Genomic DNA, 21224 nt, shown 5'->3' with positions numbered 1-21224 from the left:
GTGAAATATGTATCCAGAAAAATAAACCAAACGCTTTGAAATGTGCCTCATCAGCACCATTAGCACCAAAACACCACATGAGTAAAGACCTACAAGCCTCCTTGGCACTGAGGTGTCCAACCTGCAGCTCATTGGGACACTTACCTTTTTATTAAATGTTATAATAAAAAAAAGAAGTTATGTTCCTTATATTTTAAACTACATTATAAATGTCACATGCAGGCCAAGACAAGTCACTTTCACTCAGTGCAGCCTAGGAAAGGCAAAAGCTTGGGTATCCTAGAACCATTTCCAGAATAAAGGTACTTGCTTACAGTTTGTTGCCAGCAACAGCTTATCTCCATGTTAGTTGTGAGATACTGTTCAATTCAGGCCACTGCCACAGGTCCTAAGTTAGCAGAGTCACATGAGAGCTCAGGTAGTGTCATCCTTCCAGGTCACAAGAGTTTGGGGTCAGGAGGAGCCCAATCTTCGTGCTGGTTCTCATGAATCTGCTTTGCAGACTATCAGGCTAAAAAGCAGCTCTCATAAAAGTGGTTATGACTTAGCCTACAGATTCACAGTTTTCAGCATTTAAATCCTACATACTCTTAGTCCTAGTTCAGATACTATAAAACCAATTGCTAAGACTTGGTGCTACGGTTCAAATGTGTTCCCCAAAGACCTGTTTGTTAAAGACACAGTCCCTAGCTTGTGGCACCACTGGAAGGTGATGGAACCTTAAAAGATGAGGGACCTGGTTGGAAATCTTCTGGTTGTATGGGGATGTACCCTTGAAAGGGATATGAGGTGCTGGTTCTTCGTATCCTTTTCACTTCCTGGCCACCAGGAGATGAGCAACTTCCCCCACCATGTGCTCCCACCATGACACACAGCCTTACTACAGGTGTAAAGCAACGAAAGCAACTGACTAGGACTAAAACCTCCAAAACTGTGAGCCACAATAAGCCTTTTCGCTTTATAAACTGATTAATGCAGGTATTTGTTAGAGTAAAAGAAAGCCAACTGACACCCTTAAAACATAACTCAGCCGCAACAATTAGCACTAAACCACCATCCAAATAAAGACCGGAAACAGCCAACTCAACAGTTGTGTCTCATGGCAACAAAGGCTTCATTAGCCAACATCTAACTACCATTAAAACTTGGCTTTCTTTGATAGACAATTTTACAATTTATTCATTTTTCATCTATCACACCACTCATTACAATGTCCCCAGGGCAATTTAATTCCCAATTAATTCCCAACTACACTAATAACCAACAACTAATGCAAACTAAGAAAGAAAAAGACCACATCTCTTTCATCAAGATCCTCATAAATACACAGAGAACACTGGGAAATCTCTCTGGGTGGTTCCCGGCTCAGCATAGAGGCAGCCTTCGGTTATATGAATAAGGTATGCTATAGTTTCAAATTCCTCTTATTGAGATGATTGTCCTTCTTTAAATTATTGACATAATTGTCCCAGCTACAGTTTCCTGTAAGTTTCAATAAATATTGAATGGAACCCAAAGTTTTGAGTGATTACGGTGATTTTTCAAACTGAGAAAGAGACAGAAAAAGGAAAGAATGGGAACAGAAAGGACGGCTGACTGTAAGCCAAAAACTAGGAGGAAACACTTAAAATTTTAATCCCGGTCCTACATAGTCAGAATACAATCAGAGCTCTGTTGCATACGTAAAATCTTCCATATGTAAGCACACAATTCAAGAGATTCTTGAGGGAAAACATTCAACTGTAAGATGCTCCAGTGTCTCACACCAATCAACTCACACAGAGAAAAACCAAGCGCATCAACAGGTCAACCCTCAGCCTACTCTCCATTTTCCCCAATGACACTCCTTTCACTAGAGCAAACAAACACGAGGAAAGCCTCACCTAGAGCAGGTGTCATGGCGGCCATGGGCCCAGCGGGATCCAGCTGGAATCCACTCATCATGAACTGGGCGTCCGAGGCGGCACTGTCCATCTTCAGGTTGGGCAGGTTCATGTTCTGGGCCAGGTAGTATTGGTAGAGCTCGGCCTCAGCGGGTGAGGGCAGGCTGCCGAGCCCCAGGTGGCGGTTGTGTTGGATTTGGGTCATGTTCTGCTGTAGCAGCATCATGTTATGCATGTGCTTCTCGCTGGTCATGTGGATCCGGAGGTTCCTAGCCACGTTGGTCTCATAATCGCATACCTCACACCGCCACGTAGGTTTGGTTTTTGGTTTGGTGGGCGAGGGGGCCCCACAAGAACTACTGATATTGGCTGCCGCGGCCGCTGCTGCTGCGGCTGCCGCCGCCGCCCCAGCAGTGTGGCTGAAGACCTGCTCCCCCCCTCCGTTCTGCAGGTTCTGCATGTTGTTGAGATGCTTGTCGGACTGCATATGAATACTGAGGTTGCCTTTGGTAGTTGTGGAGTAGTTACACACCTCGCAGCGGAAAGGCTTGTAACCACAAGTGTAGCTCTCGCCTCGTGCCAACCGGGGGTGGGGCTGCCCGCTTTTGCAGTAGACACAGGAGCCCCCCGGCTCCGGGTGCTTCTCCTTCATGTGTGCCTCCAGTGTCTGCTGGTATTTATAGTGCCAGTTGCACTTGGGGCACTTGAGTGTCTTACACGAGTTACGAGAATGCATCATGGTCATGTGACCGCCCAGTGAGCGGGAGGAGCCCAGGACCGTGTCACATTTGGGGCACTCTACACCACTCCCCGAGGGGCACTCCCCAACCCCAAGCTCGCAGAGGGAGCCAGCGTGCTGGTGATGTGGGACGAAGCCCCCATCATCGCCCTCTGTGCTTTCATTTGGTTCTGGTGCTGTGGCATTGTCTTTATTGGCACTTTCATCAGTGAAGTCCAGCCTCCTGCCGCCCTCTGCCACATTGGCCCTGACGCCCTCACTGTTAAAGCTTAAACGATTCCTCCTGTTCGCACCATCAAAGACAACAAAGGAAGAAGCAGAATTAGAACTAGTAGAAGCTGTGCCCCTCGACAAGGTCTGGAGCACATTAGGCATTAAGGGGGAGTTAGAAATGCTTTGGTTTGAGAGAGCAAGGTCCTTTTTGCTGCTGCCACCTGCGGCTGCCCCAGACTCCTCAGAGGGCCTGTCCTCCAGCTCCTCATCCAACTCACTTGGAAAGAGTCCTTTGCAACCCTCATCTTCCTCCTCCTCCTCTTCCTCCTCCTCTTCTTCCTCCTCCTCCTCTTCTTCCTCTTCTTCCTCCTCCGCCTCCTCCTCCTCGGCTGGCTCCGCTTTCTCGGAGAAGCAGTCCGGATCACCGGCTTCTCGCTTCTCTCCGTCAGCTGCCCCAGAGTCCTTGCCCTCTGAGGATTTGGTAGGACTGGAAGCCAGAGGCCCCAGGGGGACTGAGGTAATGGGGGTCTTCAGGACCGAGCTGGTGAGCCCGCCAAGGTTCAAGAGGGTGCTGGGGGTCAAGAGACCAGCCTGGGGCTGCTCAGGGCCAGCAGCAGAGCCGGCTGGGAGAGCCTCCTCCCCTTCCATTCGAATGCCACTAAATTTACCATAAAAACTGTGTCCGGGGCCTATGAGGTTAGCTGTGGAAACTAAAGGGTGTTGAAAGTTTTTGTTTTTTGGTTCCAGAAAACTTACAAGGGGTTCTTTGTCTTTGCCAATCCCTTGGATGATAGCGGAGATGTTCTTATTGCTAAGAATTTTCCGCTCGTCTTCACTCAGGGTCATTCGATGGTCGTGTACCGCGTGGGTCACAAACGAACGGACGTACCCGAAGGAGAGTTTGCACAAGAAACACATCAGGATGGGCTTCCTCTTGCCGTAGAGCACAAAGCCATCGAATTTGGACAGGTCCACATTGTTGGGAACATCTTTGGATACACAGGAGCTTTTGGCAGAACCGTCGCTGTTCAGGTAATCCTTGTTGCTTTTGTGTCGCACGTCGAAAACGCGGAAGCTGTGCAGGACTGGGCTGAGCCCCGCCAGGGCTGAGGTATTCGGGAACGCCTGGTCTGAGCCCTCAAACCATTTCCCGAAGGATGAGGCTATGTGGAAAGTGTTGATGATCTGCGGGTACACGGGTGCAGCACACGAAGGGTCCCCCTGCTTGCCCCCCGCCCCGGGGACTGAGTTCAGGAAGAGCGAGGGGACAGGCCCGCCGCTGCCCCCGGCGCAGGCGCCCCCGCTCGGCGGCGTCAGCTGGCTCAGGCTCTCCACGATGTACGCGGAGCCGTCGGGCTGGTACACGATCTCGCCAGCCAGGTTCTCCACGTCGCTCTCCTCCTCGCCCTCCTCGCTGGTGTCGCTGGCGCTCTCCTCGGGCAGGGGCAGGGACAGGGGCGGGGGCGGGGGCGGCGGGGCGCGAGCGCCGGGGCAGGGGTGCTCCATGTAGGTCTGCAGGCTGGCGAAGGAGGCCGAGCACTCGTTGCAGCTGACCTCCTTGCTAGCGGCGGCGGGCTCGGCGGGGGGCCCGGCCGAGGGGGCGCTGCTCTCCGCCAGGCGCTCATTGAAGGGGGCCCTCAGGCTGTCCAGGGGCCCGTGGCTCTCGCCTGTGGGCTGCTCCATGCTACTGGGTTTGTCGGGGAGGTGGGTGCTGTTGAGTTCAGTCCATTGCCGGTGCTGAGGGATACCGCACCCATTGTCCTTCCCCGAGACGACGGGCGAGTCACAGCCTTCCATGGTAAGGCCTGCGTGGAGCTTTCATTGCACCCAGTACGGATCGGACCTGAAGGGCGGAGGCAAGGGGGGAGGAGGGAGAGAGGGAAAAGAGAGAGAGAAAGGAAAGAGGTTAGGAGGGCCGAGGCTAAGGTCCCGCGCAAGGAGCGCTCTAAGAGGCTTCTGTCCACACCCACAACGCAGAGCCCACAGGGCAGAGGGCAGGCAGGCCTGGGGACATGGCCCCAGCCGACCAGCACAGAGGGTGGCAGTGCCCGTGGGCATCACGGCCGGGTCCGAACACAAGCAGGGGGCGTGGAGAAAGGGAATCGGGAGCCTGCCTCTCTGACTTCAGACTGCTGGCTCTTCCACCCGGGAGACCAGTCCAAATATCCATTCTCTGCCAGTGCTGTCCGGCAGTCCTCAGGCAGTGAACCACAGGGAGCAGGGCTGTCACCTCTTCAGCCCTCAAGGAAGTCACGGCATGGAGGCCCTACAGCACACACAGTCAACCCTGGCTCATCATGCTGTCTATGGCACAGAGCAACACCAGGAAGCCACTAGAGGAAGAAAGTTTAGCACTCTCAGGAAAAGGATGTAAAACTGGGATATGCTCACTGATTTGAGAATTCACTGTTACTGCTCTGATTGGCCACACGTCTAGCCTGAAAAGTTCAAAGGTCTCAGAGGGCCTGAGAGGCTCAGAGGACAAGAATACAGACCTGAAGACCCCTTCCAAACTCCCCGAGGGGGCCAAAGGTAGCAACCCTTCTCTCCAGGTGCCAGAAGCATCAATCACATCTACCAAGCAGTAAAATTGAGGAGTTAAACCTCAAAATGAGCCTAATACCACCCTGATCACCAAGAGAAAACAGGCCCCTGAATTCCCATGTACTCTGCCCCAATCTGAAGAAACCCCTTGCCTGGGACTCGGCTGACTGCAGACTAAAATTATGCAAGTACAAAAGCATGAGCTTGATATTTCCAGTAAGAACAGACCAGACTCGCATCCTGCCAACTCCCCCTCCAGCAGCTCCACCTCACCCCGTCTGGAGGAGCCCATTCACCACGTGCTTGGTGGGTTTGCTATCAAGGATCTTAGTGCAAGCTGAGACAGCAGCTGGGCTCAGGGAGCCCCGGTTCCGCACCTGCCTCTTAGTTATTAGTCGCTACCCAAGCAGCTGTCCTGTAGCCCTGGGGCTTTTCCGTTTCCGACTCCAAAGTGCCACTGAGCTGAACTCGCCCTCTGAGACCTTGTATCCCTGAGGAAGGCAGCATCAGATCACCAGCCACCTGGTTCCTGTGGCAACATCATTGCAGGGGCCTTCTTTCTGTCTCAGCGCTGCTCCTACAGGCAACTCAGCACCTCTGCAGCCCTGATTTTTCTCTCTGCAGATCCCTGGCCATCTTTCCTGGGCTTCTCCTTCCTGGAGAACACTTGGCGGCGCCTCCACCCACCACTCATTCATACTCAGCACATGAAGGTTTTGGCTGTGTTTGGTCTCTCCCCACCCCCTACATCCCTCATCTTCTCATTCTTTTTTTTTTTTTTCCTTTCTCCATTCTTGACTACACAGTGAGCCAAGAGCTCCCCCTCGGGAAAAGATGAAGAAGGCAGGTTTACCAGAAGTCTCCGAAGAAATAACTTTTTTGGAAGAATGTGCTGTGATTTGTTTAAAATGCACACGCACACACAATCATCTTTCAATTTGTAATCTCAGACTCCATGACAACAACCTTCTGTGTACATTAGAAAAGACGTGTTCATTTGAAACAGACATGACTATGCTAACCCAAACCCACGAACAGATGCAATAGGCCTTCTTGCAAGGCTTAGCTGGGATACAGGTGAGAAGCCAGGATGGCTCTTAAAAGATGCCTCTGATTGGCTAAATGCCATCTGATTGACAGCACAGGCCACAAAGGTTGGCAGGCCTGAAGGGGCGGGAGGGTTAACAGCCCGATTGTAAAATCAATGTCATAAATGCTTGGTAAGTTACAGGAACATGCAGGAAGGGGAGGCCACGATTGATAAAGGAGAACAGCTTTGATGCCGCACCAGGGACTTGTTTATCGACAGCAAAGCCAATCTCCTCTCCAGCCTGGGCTGGGCCAGAGAAAGCTGCAAGTGTTTACCAATTAATTGGTGGGCTTTTCTTGCTCTGCTCTCTTCTTCCTCCTCCTCCTCTTCTGCAAACTATCCGGCTAAATGGCTAGGTCTTTTTAAAAAAAACTCCCTAACTTTATTTTTTTACACCAAAGCAGGTGTCAAGAAATGATACTGTGACTACTTGTGGGAGACAGACAACTCTGTGAAGGTGACACCAAGGGCCACTTATTCACAGCAGGAAATCACCTGTTAAGATACAGGTGGAAAAGAAGGACCCCACTTCTGGATGCACACTGCCTGCCCTGGACATCCTTTCCACACACGCTGGCCATGATGACAGCAGAATCTTGGACAACTTTGCTAATAAGCGAAGTGTGGTTCACAGACTAACAGCCTTGTCCTCGCCACAGAGCTTGTGAGAAATGCACATTCCCAGCAACTCTCCACTCCATCACAATCTGCCTTTCCACACCAGCCCCTGGTAACTGGAATTACAGCCTGAGACACTCTCTGCTTCCCATCTTCACCAAGTGGCCAGCTAGTCTGTGTTGGCACCTGTATCCCTAGGTAACCAGGGAAAGATGACTTCATCCCTACCCCGAGCGGCCCCCGGGAGGTGTGGGGATAACGATGGACGGGGGACTGGAGCGGTGACATGCAGAAATCTCTTCATCCTGCCTCATCCTGTAGCTCAAGGACCTCAGGGCATCCACCACTCTCCCACCCAGCCGGCGGTTGAGCTCACTCTGTTTATCAGCCAGTCAATAAGAAAAAGGTAGTTCTTACTTGAAGAGGCAGAAGTCAACTTGGCAGGTCGATCAGCACTCTGTCTGTAAACACGGTTTCCCGTAAAATCAATGATCTTCAGTTACAGAGGGCAGCCTGGGAACCGAGTGGGTCCCCGCGCTTTCACAGGCAGCCCTCCAGCTGGTATTCACGCACCTCTCCCAGCCCCCAGCCGCATGCCTGGTCTCTATCCCTCAAACACCCTGGACCCCTCCTGCAACCTGCATGCCTTCCGCTGCTTACACCCACGAACTCCCTTCAACGTCCTGGTGTACAACTTGCAACCTCCACTATTTTTCTCCAGCATGCTATTATTTTAAGACTTCAGCTAGATTTTAATAGAGCACATCTCACCAATGACAAAGTTCAAGTGATGATACAAGAGTGATCTTACTAGCATTCATTCTTGGGGCTGGGGATTTAGCTCAGCGGCATAAGCACCTGCCTTGCAAATATGTGGTCGTTAAGTTTGATCCCAGGTATAGATTTAAAAAAAAAAAAAAAGTTTGGTACTAACATTCATTCCTGTGCATGCTGTCCTTAGAATTAAGCAGTCATGTACAAAAAAATTCTGTCACTATCAAGAACCTCCTATCCATTTTCATCTTCCAAGTTAGAGTCTCACTCCTTTTAGGCCATTGAATCTTTATAAATATCAGCCTCTACTTTTCAAATATCGTTTAGAAGGGTAAAAATCCGCCATGTTAGTTAGGCATAGTGGCACACATCTGTAATCTTAATACTTGGGAGGCTGAGTCGGGAGGATCTCGAGTTCAAGACCTATCTGGGCTACATTGGGAAACCCTCAAAACACACACACACACAAAGCTTCCCTCTGTTGTCCTGTGGGGCCCCATCAGGAAAGGCTTGTCTCCCCGTGTAAACTAAACAGATGTGCTACAAAAGTTCAGTGGTATTCCTTGAAGGAGACAGGGCTGGGTAAAACCCAACAGATCCGGGAAGGATGGGGGGGGTGCAGTTATGAGGAAGGGAAGGGGAGGGGCTCCTGCTGCTGCTCCAGCTCCCAGAGAGTTAAACATGAACAGTCGCACTGTGTAATTTTAAACTGTTAATTAGCACAGGGTTAATTAGGCGGTCCTTTCACAAGGGGCTGTTTGGCAGAAAACCAAGAAAGGAAACAAAGGGGAAGGAAAGAAAAACAAAGAGAGAATAGAGACAGCCAGAGAAACTGCTGCCTCCGTGAATAACCCAGAGGGCAGGCATCATGAGATGTCAGCCAGCAGGCAGGGCCGCCCGCTCTCAGGGTGCTCCCGCCACCCCTGGGAGAAGCAACAAGCGCCTTCTCACTGCGGCTCTCAGGCAGCGCTGGAGGCCCTTTGACTCAGCACATTTCTCCATTCCAGGAATTCACCCCTAGGAAGCAACCAGACGATGCATGGAGATAAAAGATCATTCATCACAAAATTTATAACAGGAAAAAAAAACTTAGAAATCATTGGGCCAGAAACAGACTTGGAACAACTCATAGTACATACAGGTCTACCCAAATGCTTCCCTTATGGAAATGATTTACAGGCATGGGGAGATGACCAGATTTCAAATGAATATGAAGCACATATAGGCACATACATAAGACTTTTAGGTTAAAATTTTTATGATGGTAATTTCTAGGAGCTCAGGCTACAGGGGCCATCTTGTTCCCTCCAAAGCTTTTTAAAGTTGAAGGCTTCAATTTCCAGATGCCATCGATTAATGAACCAGGCACTGCATAACGGCAGATGGGTGCAACTTCACTTTGAACCTCATAACCACTCTAGGAGGTAGGTATTATTTTTATCCCCATTTTAAAGATGGGAAAACTGAGGTTGCAACATTCTAAATAACAAAGACAGGCAGTGTGGCTTTGGAGGCTGTGCTCTTAGCCACTCCACTAGGCTTTTCTTTAACGTCTATTTTGCAAAGAAAACAATAGACTACCCAACATTTGCATTCAACCCCCATCCTACCCAGTGTTAGGGATTAAACCATGAAGCTACCAGCCTCCATATTCAATCTCTCTGCACCCAGGAGCTGTCCTAAGATCAAGGGCTACCAGAATGTTAGTGTAAAAGAATCCTATACCCTGTCCTACCCCCCCCCCACAAATGCCCTTTCCTTTCTTGGGAGCAACACTGGGGGACAGTTCAAAGTGGTCTTCTTCACTTAAATGTCTTCAGCGAGGTGGAAGCAGACAAAGCAGGTAGGGGAAGCTGTAGCAACAAACTACAAAATGGGTCCTACATCGTGGATTTAAAAAAAAAGGAAGAAAGGCAAATTCTAGAAACTAAAGATCAGGAAATGCATTCACTCATTCATTTGATAGAGGATGTGCTGTGAACCTACTATGTGTCAGCAGCTAGCGACTACAGTGGTAACCAGGGCACATCTTACAGCCTGTGGGCAAACGTGTGTATCAATATTAAGTGGCAAAGACACCCACAAGTAATGCAAAGTCAGAAAGGGAGACAGTGATTGTGTAGACACATCCTTGGGGGTAAGTAATGTTATTAAAGGAATATACTCAGATTATATACTGTGAGTATTCTCTAAGTTTAGAACAGATGTGGCCACTGATGGGAGAGTGTTTTAGTGGAATGATCCTGAGGAACTATAGCTCCATGAAGAAAACCCACATAAAATAAAAGGAAAAATAGTAAAGACTTTTTTTTTAAAGAAAATTAAAGTGTGCCAAAATTTGTCATTTCTTTATATTGTGAATAGGAAATTTGTTTCAAATAAAGAAGTCTGGCCAATTTTATAGCTGGTCGATGCCACTGCCTGAAGTATCAACTGAAGAGGTCAGTGTCGCACACCACCACAGGGCTCTGTCTTGTCTCTGTTCTGTTCACTGAAACCAATAACCTGAGGAATGAGAACAAGCACCCACGTCAATGTGCACAGTACATAAAATTAACAGGAACAGCTAATATGGTAAATGGTGGACTCAGGACTGGGAGGGGGAAAGACTCTCAGCCAGTTACAATAAACAGTCCAAACAAGACAAAATTTTAAATTGGGTGGGGTGGCACATGCCTGAAATCCCAGCATTCAGGAGGCTGAGGCGGGGGATCACTGTGAGTTCAAGACCAGCCTGGGCTGCAAAGTAAGCTCAAGGCCAGCCTAAAATGCCTAGTGAGATTCTGTTTCAAACAAACAAGACAAAATTTTAGAAAGAAGGATGAAGCGCTACATTTAAGAGCTCTGAATTAATAGCAGTTCATGCCAAAAAACAAACACAAACAACCTAGAGGTTTCACTTGACTATAAATTCAGTGGGGACCCCCAGATGATGCAGCCGCAGGAGTGCTCAGGATCCATCAGCAGGTGTGCAGCACTGTCATCTGCTCACTCTGGCTGCATGAAGAACATTCTGGTCCACTCTGGACTCATGGAGGAGGGATACTGGTAACCTGGAGCACGGTCAGAGAGGCTGAGCACGCAAAGGTCGAGGGCACAGAGAAGTCCCATTGTACAGCAAGACAGCTCCCTTGTACTGTATAAAACCCTGCCTGCCACCTGCGAAGAGGATCCGTGTGTCTACCTTACTTCAGGGTGAAACTAGGAGGAAGGAGGGGGATCTGTAAGGCATTAAGGTTTAATTCAATATAAATGAAAATCTTTCTCAAGATTATCAAAGTCTCCAAATAGAAAGTTTCCACTGTGAAATACTCTGCTCTCTGGATTTGCAAATGGAGAAGGGTGTTTTACCATGGTCAGGACGTTCCATCAAGCAGCCTTTGAACACTGGAGATTCTTTTCATTCCTCAGTAATCGATCCGGCTACTCTGCCAGTTTGAACCCTCTCTATCTTTCACACATGACCGCGGACTGCAGTGTGGAGGTCACCGTCTGGCTGTGGTTGGTCGGCTGTTGACCTGACCGTGTAGGCTGTGAGCAACGTGAGGACAGGTTCCATGTGTCATTCATCTCTGCACCCTCTGCATCCAAGATGTAACGGATGCTTAATAAAACAATGGAGGAAACTACGGTCATGAGAGAAAGAAGAGCTAGCCCTTGAAGAAGGAAAAAGACATCCTTGAATCTCTCCCCTTTTAGCAAAGGCCCGGTGTAACCGTCTGCAGTCAGCGGAACCCGAGGTCCTGAAGGAATGGCCGACTCTTGCAGTAGAGCAGAAAGAGTGCAAGATGAGCTTGGAGGATTGTGTGTTCAAAGGAGGGAGCCTGGTGGGGTCCCACTGGCCACACTGGGCAACATTCAAGCAAGAATAGTAGGAAAAAATTACAACCCAATACATAAAGTAATCTGTAATACCACAGTTCTATAAAGGAAAAAAGTACAGGCTGGGAACATGCTTAGAAGTAGAGCTCTGGCCTAGCACATGAAAAGCCCCGAGTTCAATCCCCGGTACAAGAAAGAAAGAAAAGAAGGGAGGGAGGAGGGCAAGAAGAGGAAGACAGGATGGAAAACTGAAGGAAGACGGGGGAGAGAGGAAAGAAAGAAAGAAAGAAAGAAAGAAAGAAAGAAAGAAAGAAAGAAAGAAAGAAAGAAAGAAAGAGAAAAAGGAAAGGAAAGAAGGAAGGAAGAGAGGAAAGAAAGAAAAAGAGAAAGGTAAGAAAAGGAAAGGTGTGTGACAAGGAAAAAGTTTTCCTTAAGCTAAAACTCAAAGACTAGATGTAGAATAAATTATAGAATTAGTCACTTTGGTACCCATCATCACAGTAATCATAATTCACTTAGGTTAGAGCCAATGGATGATGAATACACGCAAGTTTTTACAGTCTCAATCCCCCACTGACACATTAATTACAGGAGGAAAAACAATAACTTTTCAGCAGAGAATCTTGGCAAAAACCACCTTAATAAGTGATCAAAGTTCACAAGAGCAGCAGTGAGACAAAGAGACACCATGTGCCTCCTGATAGGATACGCTGAGAACACAACATCCCTTGCTGGGCATTCCTGGAAAAAAAAAAAAAAGCAAAGCCTGAATCTAATCAAGAAAGAACATCAGACAAATCCAAACTGAACAAAGTCTACAAAATGTCCTATGCTTTGCAGAAATGTCAGCATCATGAAACAGGACAGACTGAAAAACTGTAAAGAGGATGAGGGAGACCTGATGTGTAATCCTAACACATAATCTGGGATTTCCTTTTCCTATAAAGGAAGTAACTGAGACAACTGGAAAAATCTTAATAGGATCCACAGATGGACTAAAACTAACATATGAATATTAATTTCCTAATTTTGGTAAGTATGTTGTCATCACATAATAGAATGTCTTTGAGGTGTTTATTTTTTGAGACAGTGTCGCACTACGTAGTTCAGGCTAGCCTGAACTCATAGAGATCCTCCTGCCTCAGTTTCCTGAGTGCTAGGATTATAGTGTGAGCCACCACGCCCAGCAGTGTCCTTGTTTCTTGAGATGCTCCAGAATATTTACAGGTGAAAGGTCATGATGCCTTATTCTCAAATGGCTTAAGGGGAAAACATGTGAAAGTATGTATCAATATGTACATATGATGTGTAAATACAAATACCACATATATGGAGAAGTTAATATGAGATAATATTAATATAGGAGGATCTGAATGGGAGAATTCTTTGCTCTATTTTCACAACTTTCCTGTATACCTGAAATAGTGTCAAAGGAAAGAAAAAAATTCCATCCAGAATAGAATTCCACATAGTAAGCTTCCAAAAATACTTAGGAACAGTCAACCGCCCTCTTACGCATGTCCCTATCTTTATGGGAAATTCATTCCTGGCACAGCTGCATTAGGAGGAGGCTGTGAGGCTGGAAAGGGAGGTGTGGATGGACAAGAAAAGCAGTCTCTCCTTCCTGCCGTTGAGAGGTTTCTAGGCAAAGCTCCCTGGTTGGAGAAGACAATTAGATGGTCATTCTAACTTGAGCAGAATTTCAAGTAATACATACTGAGCCATATGCTCAAAACACCCATGGTCCCAGCTCAGATACATTTCCCTAACTTAGTGAGAGGAGTTCTAAATAAATGGACGAGGGCAGCCACCAGGAGCACCCCAGCAGCAGACTAAAACACAGTAGAAAGAATATATACACCAATGAATACACTATACCCTCAGTAGCTCTTCCTCTCAAAAACAAACAAACCCAGATTCTAAGATAAGTAAAAACCTCATTCAAGGGGCAACAAAATAATACCAACATCTATTTAGCTTAGAATCCACAGAACCTTATCCAATTCCATTTCATGCTTTATACAATAACAGTGTTTGTATATAGCTGCTGTATATAAGTCAATAAGTGTTAAGCCATAAATAGGTGAGATTACATCTGCTTGGTTGCGTTTTCCCAGTAGCCTGAAGAACGATTCTGTAACTGTGGCCAGGTCAGGGAACACACGTGCTGGAATAGGTCCCTCCTGCAGCAGGAGGTCCATTGCCTGAAACGCCCAGAGAACCATCCAGGTCCTGGGCTTCACGGTTGCTAATAAGTGCACCGTGCTATTTCCAGAGTGAAAATAAATCAGCCTGCAAGTGCAAACTGCTTGTTCGGTCCATTCTGCTGGGAACCCACAAACACTGTGATATTCTGGCTACAGCAGGTCTTGCTGGGGAGAGAAGGCAGGGCCAGATGCACAACTCAGCCTGTGTGTGCTGCAAGAGACAGCTGGTATTTCAAGGAATTTAAAAAGAAATTCACACTATATACATAGATTTTTTAAAGAGACAAAACCAGCTATTACTTATTCTTTGTCTAGTTCTAAACACAGATTTGGGGCCATCTAGTCAACTCTCCAGGATTTGTTTCCTAATACTTAAGTACTTACTTAGGCATCTAGCCGAGGTCACATAGAGATACCTAAGTCACAGGACCTCTGCCTGCCACTGGCCTGAATGGTGCTCCTGGGTTTAACACCAGAAAGCACTGCTCCTTCCCAGATGCAAAGCAGCCCCTCTTGTCACCAAGCACAATAGCTTCAAATCCTCATCACATCCTACTGGAGAGATAGGCAGCCCACACACCCTGGAGCATCTTTATCCCTATCACCTATCTCCTACCCTGGCCCTAGCCCTAGCCTCTCACATACCCCCTGGGATATTCCTGGTTAAACCACACAGTTCCTCATACTAACTGCTTTCAAATACTGCAAACTTTAAAAATGCTTTAAAACACTTTTTAAAATGCTTCTTTGGTAGTACCCAAAACTTGTCTATCTCCTCTCTATTTCCTCACAAGTCCCTCTCAAAAGATTCCACTTCTGATCTCTCCTTTCTTACAATTGGGCAAAAGCTAGGAGCCAGTGTAAACACGCCATCTGGCCCATTACAGTTTCAATCTGGCATCTCCTGATGTTGAATTTATTTTAAATAACTTCTCTTGATTAAAGTAATATGAGTTTATTATTTAAAAAATTTAGATCTGTACAAGGAAACCCAAAAACTAAAGCAAAAATCACTTAAAAGTCCACCAAGTTGAGAGCTACAGAACCACTAGCAGAAGATACCTTCTCAGAGTTTTTTCCTCTGCATGTGTAAAATACAGATTTTCTTTGCCAGGCTCTGATTATACCCATTTCTTCTGTGGGCTGACCTTTTAACTTATCAAACAATTTTTTCTTAGGGCTTTAAATATTCTCAAGTTAGAATCAGTGGCTACACAGACGCCACATCCTATGGACATAGCATAATTTTACTAGACGTTAACTTTTGCCCATGACACATGCCCATGAATTTCTGTATGCACAAACCAACAAAACAATAAAAAATAACAGCTCCTCCTTTACCGTCCACTAAGTAGGACTAGACCTCGCTAACTCTAAGCACTTTTTTTTTAGTATGTCATCTCATTGGATCCTTGCAACAGTCCGTGCTGCAAATGAAGACACAGACTTAGAGGTTAAGTACAAGCTGTACACGGGTTTAGTCAGCCTCTGAGGCCAAGTAAGCCTCCCTCTCTCCCGTGAACCCTAGCTCTTACACAACATGTTTCGTCTCTGTTTCCTCAGGATACGTTTCTGGGAGCAGAACTGCTGGCTCGAAAGTGAAGAACATTTACGACCGTGGCATGTGCCAACCCGTCCTCCAAGAAAGCCCTTCCAACTCCCATTTGCAACAGTACATAAGCATCAATTTTCCTGTACCTTCATCAGCAGTGGATATTTATTTGTGATGATTTTTATTTTTATACGTCCATTTGGCAGACAGGAAATGGCATCTCCTTTTAACTTACGTCGTCGGCTAGGAAGACAGAATCCCTCTGCAGCTGTCTGAACTGCCTGGGATTTCTATGGCAGGAGACTACAGTCCTTTCCTGAGTGACGAATCAGACTGCTTTATGGGATTTTACTGGCAACCTCTCCCCGCTGACACCCTGCCACGGCCACTCTCCCACAAGCTCTTGGACCAGACAGAGTCCCACCTACTCACATTACAGCCCCATCCATCCTTCTCTCAAATGTCAACTCCTTCCAACAGTGGACTCCACTCACTGCCTCCCTCACACAACACCACCGTTTCCAATCCCTGGAGAGTTCCTCTTCCCTGGTGTGATGCTAGAGGAGAACATGGTGCATCAATAGTTTTATGCTTCTCTGTGGCAGTAAAACCAACGGTGGAGCTTAATAAAAACACACAGAGCTGTCAGGCCCAGCCCCTGAGGATGGATCAGGTGGTCCTGAGGCACAGGCTGGGCATCTACTTCAGGTGCACTGAAGACCCTACCCTAGAATGCAGTCTTTTCTCCAACACGCTCTGTGTCCTCCTAGACTTGGTCAATGGCTTCTCCTCTTCTGTGTTCATCTCATACTCCGCACTTGAAACTGCTGACCAGGGCTGGGAAGGGGTAGAGCATTTGCCTAGCATACATGAGCTCCTGCCTTCTCCAGCATAAAAGGAACTGCTGACCACCACCCCTCAAAATCTCTCCTTTTCTTTGGCATACTTTTCCGTTTTGCCTCCTATTTCTCTGATCCCCACACTGCCTACCCCCTTCCCATTCCTCCGGCTCTCCAGGATACACTTCCCCACTACTGTGCTTGATAAAACTCACTATCACTGCAGCCCACAGAAATCCTCCTTCGCCTATAGTATTTAAGTATCATCATACTTTCTCCCCTTGGCTCTCTGCTCTTATCTCTGTGCATCAACTACCTTAACTACTTCTGTGGTTTCAATTACTGAAATTATGAGTTGACTCCCAAAACAAAAATTTCCATTCCAGACTTATCACTTGAATATACATTTCCCTGCTTTCAGCAGACCACAAGATGTCTGTAAGTGGCTAGCTTTCCATCACTCAAAACGCGGCCTGGCTCAGCGTCCGAAGGGAACTGCCCCTCACTGCTTTAATCTCTCTGGAAGAAACTTTGGACTGTAGGAAACAAAGGAAAGGGCAATTTAGACTTCGCAAGGACAAATGTTCATCAGGAACTTCCCTATCCAAGAACCAACTGCCAAATAGACTCTCGCCCGCAGGATAGCAGTCTCTTTTATTCGTGGAATATTAATCCCCAAATCCCCATAACCAGTGGGGGCCTGAACACTGAGGGTAGTACCAAACCCTACAATTTAACGCCTTTTCCATCTTAACAAAGCACTTACTCTCACATCGTGACTGTCACTTTTGCAGTCCGAGGTGTGACAGCAAAACTTGCATGGATTTCTTTTCTTGTCCTCATACTCTCATGGGTTGGAAATTTCATTCTCACCACAGATCTTAGCAACTTTAACCTACACATATGTGTTTTCTCTCCTTTAACTTCAGAACGTTCACCTTTTTATTTAAAGGAAGTACTGTCAAGCTTTTCTCTGGCATGTTCGAGTCGCCAGCATTACTGCTCTTGTGCTCTGGGGCTATTATTAAGTAAAATAAGGGTTACACACAAGCACTGCAATACCTTGATAATCGATTAGATAGGTGGGAATGCTCTGGGTGGTGAACAGGCAGATAATGCACGCAACTAAGGGATGACTCACATTCCAGATGGGATGGACTGATACAGCACGAGATTGCACACTATTCAGAATAGCATACAATTTACAACTTGTAAGTTCTTTACTTCTGGAATTATCTATTCACTGTTTCAGGTCACTGTTGGTATCAGGTAACTGCAACTGCAAAGAAAAACTATGGCTAAGTGACATGGCTTAATGTGCTAGTCAATCATCTGTCTCACTTCTCTCCTCGAATACCCCGCTCTCCTGTGTTCTGGTCTCTTCTTCTGCAGCCCCAGGCTCTCTGAATGTCCTTCCTCTTCCTCCTTTAAGAAGCATAAGCTTAAGTTTCATGTAGGCAATAAAATCTTCTGCTGGGATAGAATCCAAGGCCTTGTGCATGCTAGGCAAACACTACCACTAAGCCTCCCAGCTCACAAAGATCTGTCTCCTCTCCATAGTCCTTACAACCTCCAGCATAATTTTTGTAACTATAAATCTCTCCTATTTCATCTTGACAGATCTCAGCTCTTCAACTTGACTATAAGCTGCCTGAGGGCAAAAACTGGCTTGTATGTCTATCTCCCAGCACAGAGCTGAGCATATAGTGGGGGACAGGGGACTGACTGCAATTCTAGGAGTCATTTTAAGTAACATTTGCAAGAATGTGCCAATAACAACAACAACCACCACCAATAATCCAAAGCCTGAACACTCCAGAGTATTTCAGTATTTTGTGGTTTACAGTATTAAATTTACTATTTCCCATTCCACAGTTACTGCAGCCTGATATAGAGGCAGCCCTCACACCAGCCATTTTAAATAGCTGGTCAATAAAACAGAAATCCAGAAAAAGTCGAGCAAATCCTAAATACAATTCTGTTTTGCAGAGATAGCAGATCAAGCAGGGGACTACATACATTCGAGAGAACTAGCATTCCTGCCCCTTGAGAAAGGGCTACCACAGCCACGCACATGAGTGTCAGAGGAAGATGAGTCTGGCGGGGAGCCTGAAGGTTTATTGGGTGGACCTGGGCCTCAGCACATGAACCTGAATTAGCACAGGTAACTGCTGTAGTACAAGGCTGCACAAACCCAAGACAGTGAACCTGAGATGCGGCTTCATTTGCACTTGTAGCTTCAAGAATTTGCCAGAAGCAGGCATAGTGGCATAGTGATCTGACCAACAGGAATACAAGCGCACACACATCACAGCAGCTTCTTTCCAGTCCTGTGGCAGCACCTGGGAAATACCTCCACTTTCCTGGACAGAGGATATTCCCAGGACGACAGGGAAGTCTGGTTATCAGGGGAAGAGGGGCGAAGGGCCAGGTACTCTTGACAAAAGGAAAGTCTCCTTCAGCAGCCACCACATAAATGACCCTTAGAAAAAGACTTGTGTGTTTTCCTCTCAGCAGGAAGAAAGTTGCATGGTGAGCTCACCACCAGCAGCTCCCTCTGGCACAAGGCTCCGGAACTGTCCCCATGACCAAACAAACAAAGGCTGACCTTACGAGACTTTTTACTGGGCACCACACACGCTCACATGCATGTGCTCTCTCACTCTCACACTCGCTCACACACCTCACTAGCACAGGCACAGACAATCCTCCGCATGTGCAGCTTCTCAAGCACAGAGAACAAGAAGGATCTCTCAATGAAGGAGGAACAGAGCACGAAGGTGGAGCTGTCGGAAACAGCGTGAGAGCACGGCCACTTCCAAGATGGAAACATGAGCATATGCACGCGCACGTGCACACACACACGCACAAGTCTTCCACAGGGCCCAGGAAGGCTGGGCACCCTCCGAGCCCCCTTCAGGGTGTGTGTACTAAGCTTCCTTCTGGCTTCCTGTTCCAAGGACATGATGTAGACAGTGATGCCATCACACAGTTCCCTCCTAAGTGACTCACTTGACTACATGGAAGATGTGAGGGGAGTATTCCCTACTGCATATTCCTCATATCCTAAAGGCTGGGGAGCTACCTCCAATTCCAGTGCTGCTCTCTAGGGCAAAGCAGGAGAGCACTTAAAGACAGACTGACAGGACACACATTCTGTCTGGCCTCTGAGTGTGTTTGAGAGACTTCAAATTCCAAAGTTTAAGCCCAACTGGAGTGTGGAGAGTGAAAGCCTGCATCCTGTTCTTCTGTGCCCTGTTCCCATCCCACAAGCTAATTCCAAAGCCCACTATCTGTACTGTTGGTGCATGCAGATTTCAAAGAATGGCCTTGGTAATTAGGCAAAACAGCACTTTCTTAAAGTGAAAGGATCCAAGAGTTCACACTTGGTTTGCCAAGAACCAGGAAGGTACAGAAAACAGCCTGTCGGACCCAGCAAAGATGGCACTGGTGGCCTTGCTCCTCCTGCTGCTCCAAATGCGTTCAGGCCATCAGCTGCTGTGAAGAATCACCAAGGCCACGTTAAATAGTACTTGGATTAATTATGCTTGAAAGTCTCTTATCTGAGCCCTGCTAAGCCTGAACAATTGAGTTTGGGAGTGAATGTGGTTACATATTTTTCCTTAATGGCTTCCTGAACACCCTGGTTAGGTCTGATCCCAGGGGCGAAATTGCCAGTTCAAGTCATAAAATGTGATCAATGTAGATCAAGACCCCGAGCTAAGTGTCTAAGAGGAGAGAGGAGAAATGTATTTGTGCAAACATACATAGAAGAAAACGTGTGTTCACGTGAAGAACTTCAGCTTCCTTCCTGAAGCTGTATCCTCCCTCTTTTCAGTGCTAGAGCCCTGTTCATCCCACCAAAATGTTCAGCCAACAGTTCAAATGGAAGGAGCCAAAATGAGGAAAGCTTTCAGAAATTATTTCTGTGGCTCCTAACTCACATATTAGACCATGGTAAGACGCGGGGAAATCAAACTTGGCTGGTTAAGGGGGCCCACTGCTTTAGCTTCAATAAATACAGAGGCTACTGGGCCTCTGGCCCTATTGGTCTTGAGTTTTCAGTCCTTGTGTATAAGGTTTATCCAAAAGCTCTAATGATCTTCATTCATATACACCACGAATATTTATTGAGTGACTACCACAGACACAGTATCCTTTCGGTCAATACAGATTCCTGCCAGTCTGCTCTCACCCAGGGTCCAGGCACGCACCAGGAAGCAGCTCCACCGTGCACATGGCTGCTGTGGTCCACACGACAGTGTGCTTATCTGAGGTAGCACTCTCCCCACCCCAGCGCCTTCCTGTGCCAGTGTTGGGACTTGTCCTTTACCAATCAGATGTGATCACAGTGATCTGACATCCACCAAGTTTTAAAACTGTGGTTCAGCCACAGAGTGGCTGCTGACAATTGCTCTGAGAACATCACAGGCCTAAAGCTGTAGTTTACTTCCGTCAGCCCACCAGAAGTGCTAATTCCTTTCTTGGGGTCTTGTCCTCCACCTCCATGGGCACCAAGTAAAGGAATGTCAGTGAGGTCTGAGATTGACGACTGCTTGACAACTCAAGATCTTTTCCCCTCGGATGAAGGGCAGGTTGTCCTGCAAATGCCAGAGCCACTGCAGTAGCAGCCTTCAGCAGCATTTCTGCTGTCCTTTAGTGCCGCCAGGTTGACAAGGGAGGATAGGATTTCATTTCCAGTGGCTCCTCTTAGGTGAACCAACAAGTTTCTCATATCCTTATTTGCCCTTTTTATTCCATCTTGGTTTTTCTGGCCTTGGTTCCTCCTTATTTAAGCCTGGCCCTCACGTGCCCTCAGGCTCCACAGACAGACATAAGTACAGCAGATGGCCCCTCTGAGGTGCTGAGGCTGCCCTGTGAACACGTTCAATGCTCTCCACCTACCTTTCACATCATCAAACAATGTCCTTTGTGTCCTTCTT

At 47.2% G+C, this 21224-nt stretch overlaps 1 protein-coding gene and 1 long non-coding RNA gene across 10 annotated transcripts in view; one reads left to right on the top strand and one right to left on the bottom strand.

The window, feature by feature from the left end:
* The window catches only part of Zfhx3 (zinc finger homeobox 3), a 242061-nt gene that overhangs the window by 152190 nt on the left and 68647 nt on the right, over nt 1–21224 (bottom strand). For 6 of the 8 annotated variants that reach the window (XR_010047021.1, XM_063247590.1, XM_063247594.1 and 3 more), the window contains one exon: nt 1884–4678. The exons of the other annotated variants lie outside the window; for them this stretch is intronic. Coding sequence is in view for 5 of the 6 variants with exons in the window: in XM_063247590.1 (XP_063103660.1) it covers nt 1884–4632 (2749 nt within the window). In the remaining variant the exon portion in view is untranslated. The remainder of the gene's footprint in view (nt 1–1883; nt 4679–21224) is intronic. 8 annotated transcript variants of the gene reach the window in all.
* Nucleotides 3165–10248, top strand: LOC134475781 (uncharacterized). Of its 2 annotated transcripts, none has more exons than XR_010047023.1 (3): nt 3165–3352; nt 3676–3867; nt 6874–10248. It is a non-coding gene; the product is annotated as an uncharacterized LOC134475781 (long non-coding RNA). The 2 variants fall into 2 exon arrangements; XR_010047022.1 differs by having other exon boundaries at nt 6871–10248.

This window comes from Cavia porcellus, unplaced genomic scaffold (assembly GCF_034190915.1).
Source record: "Cavia porcellus strain 051 isolate PalLab524CR breed Dunkin Hartley unplaced genomic scaffold, mCavPor4.1 scaffold_4, whole genome shotgun sequence".
NCBI classification, from domain to species: Eukaryota; Metazoa; Chordata; class Mammalia; order Rodentia; family Caviidae; genus Cavia; species Cavia porcellus.
This window is presented reverse-complemented; position numbering and strand designations above follow the sequence as displayed.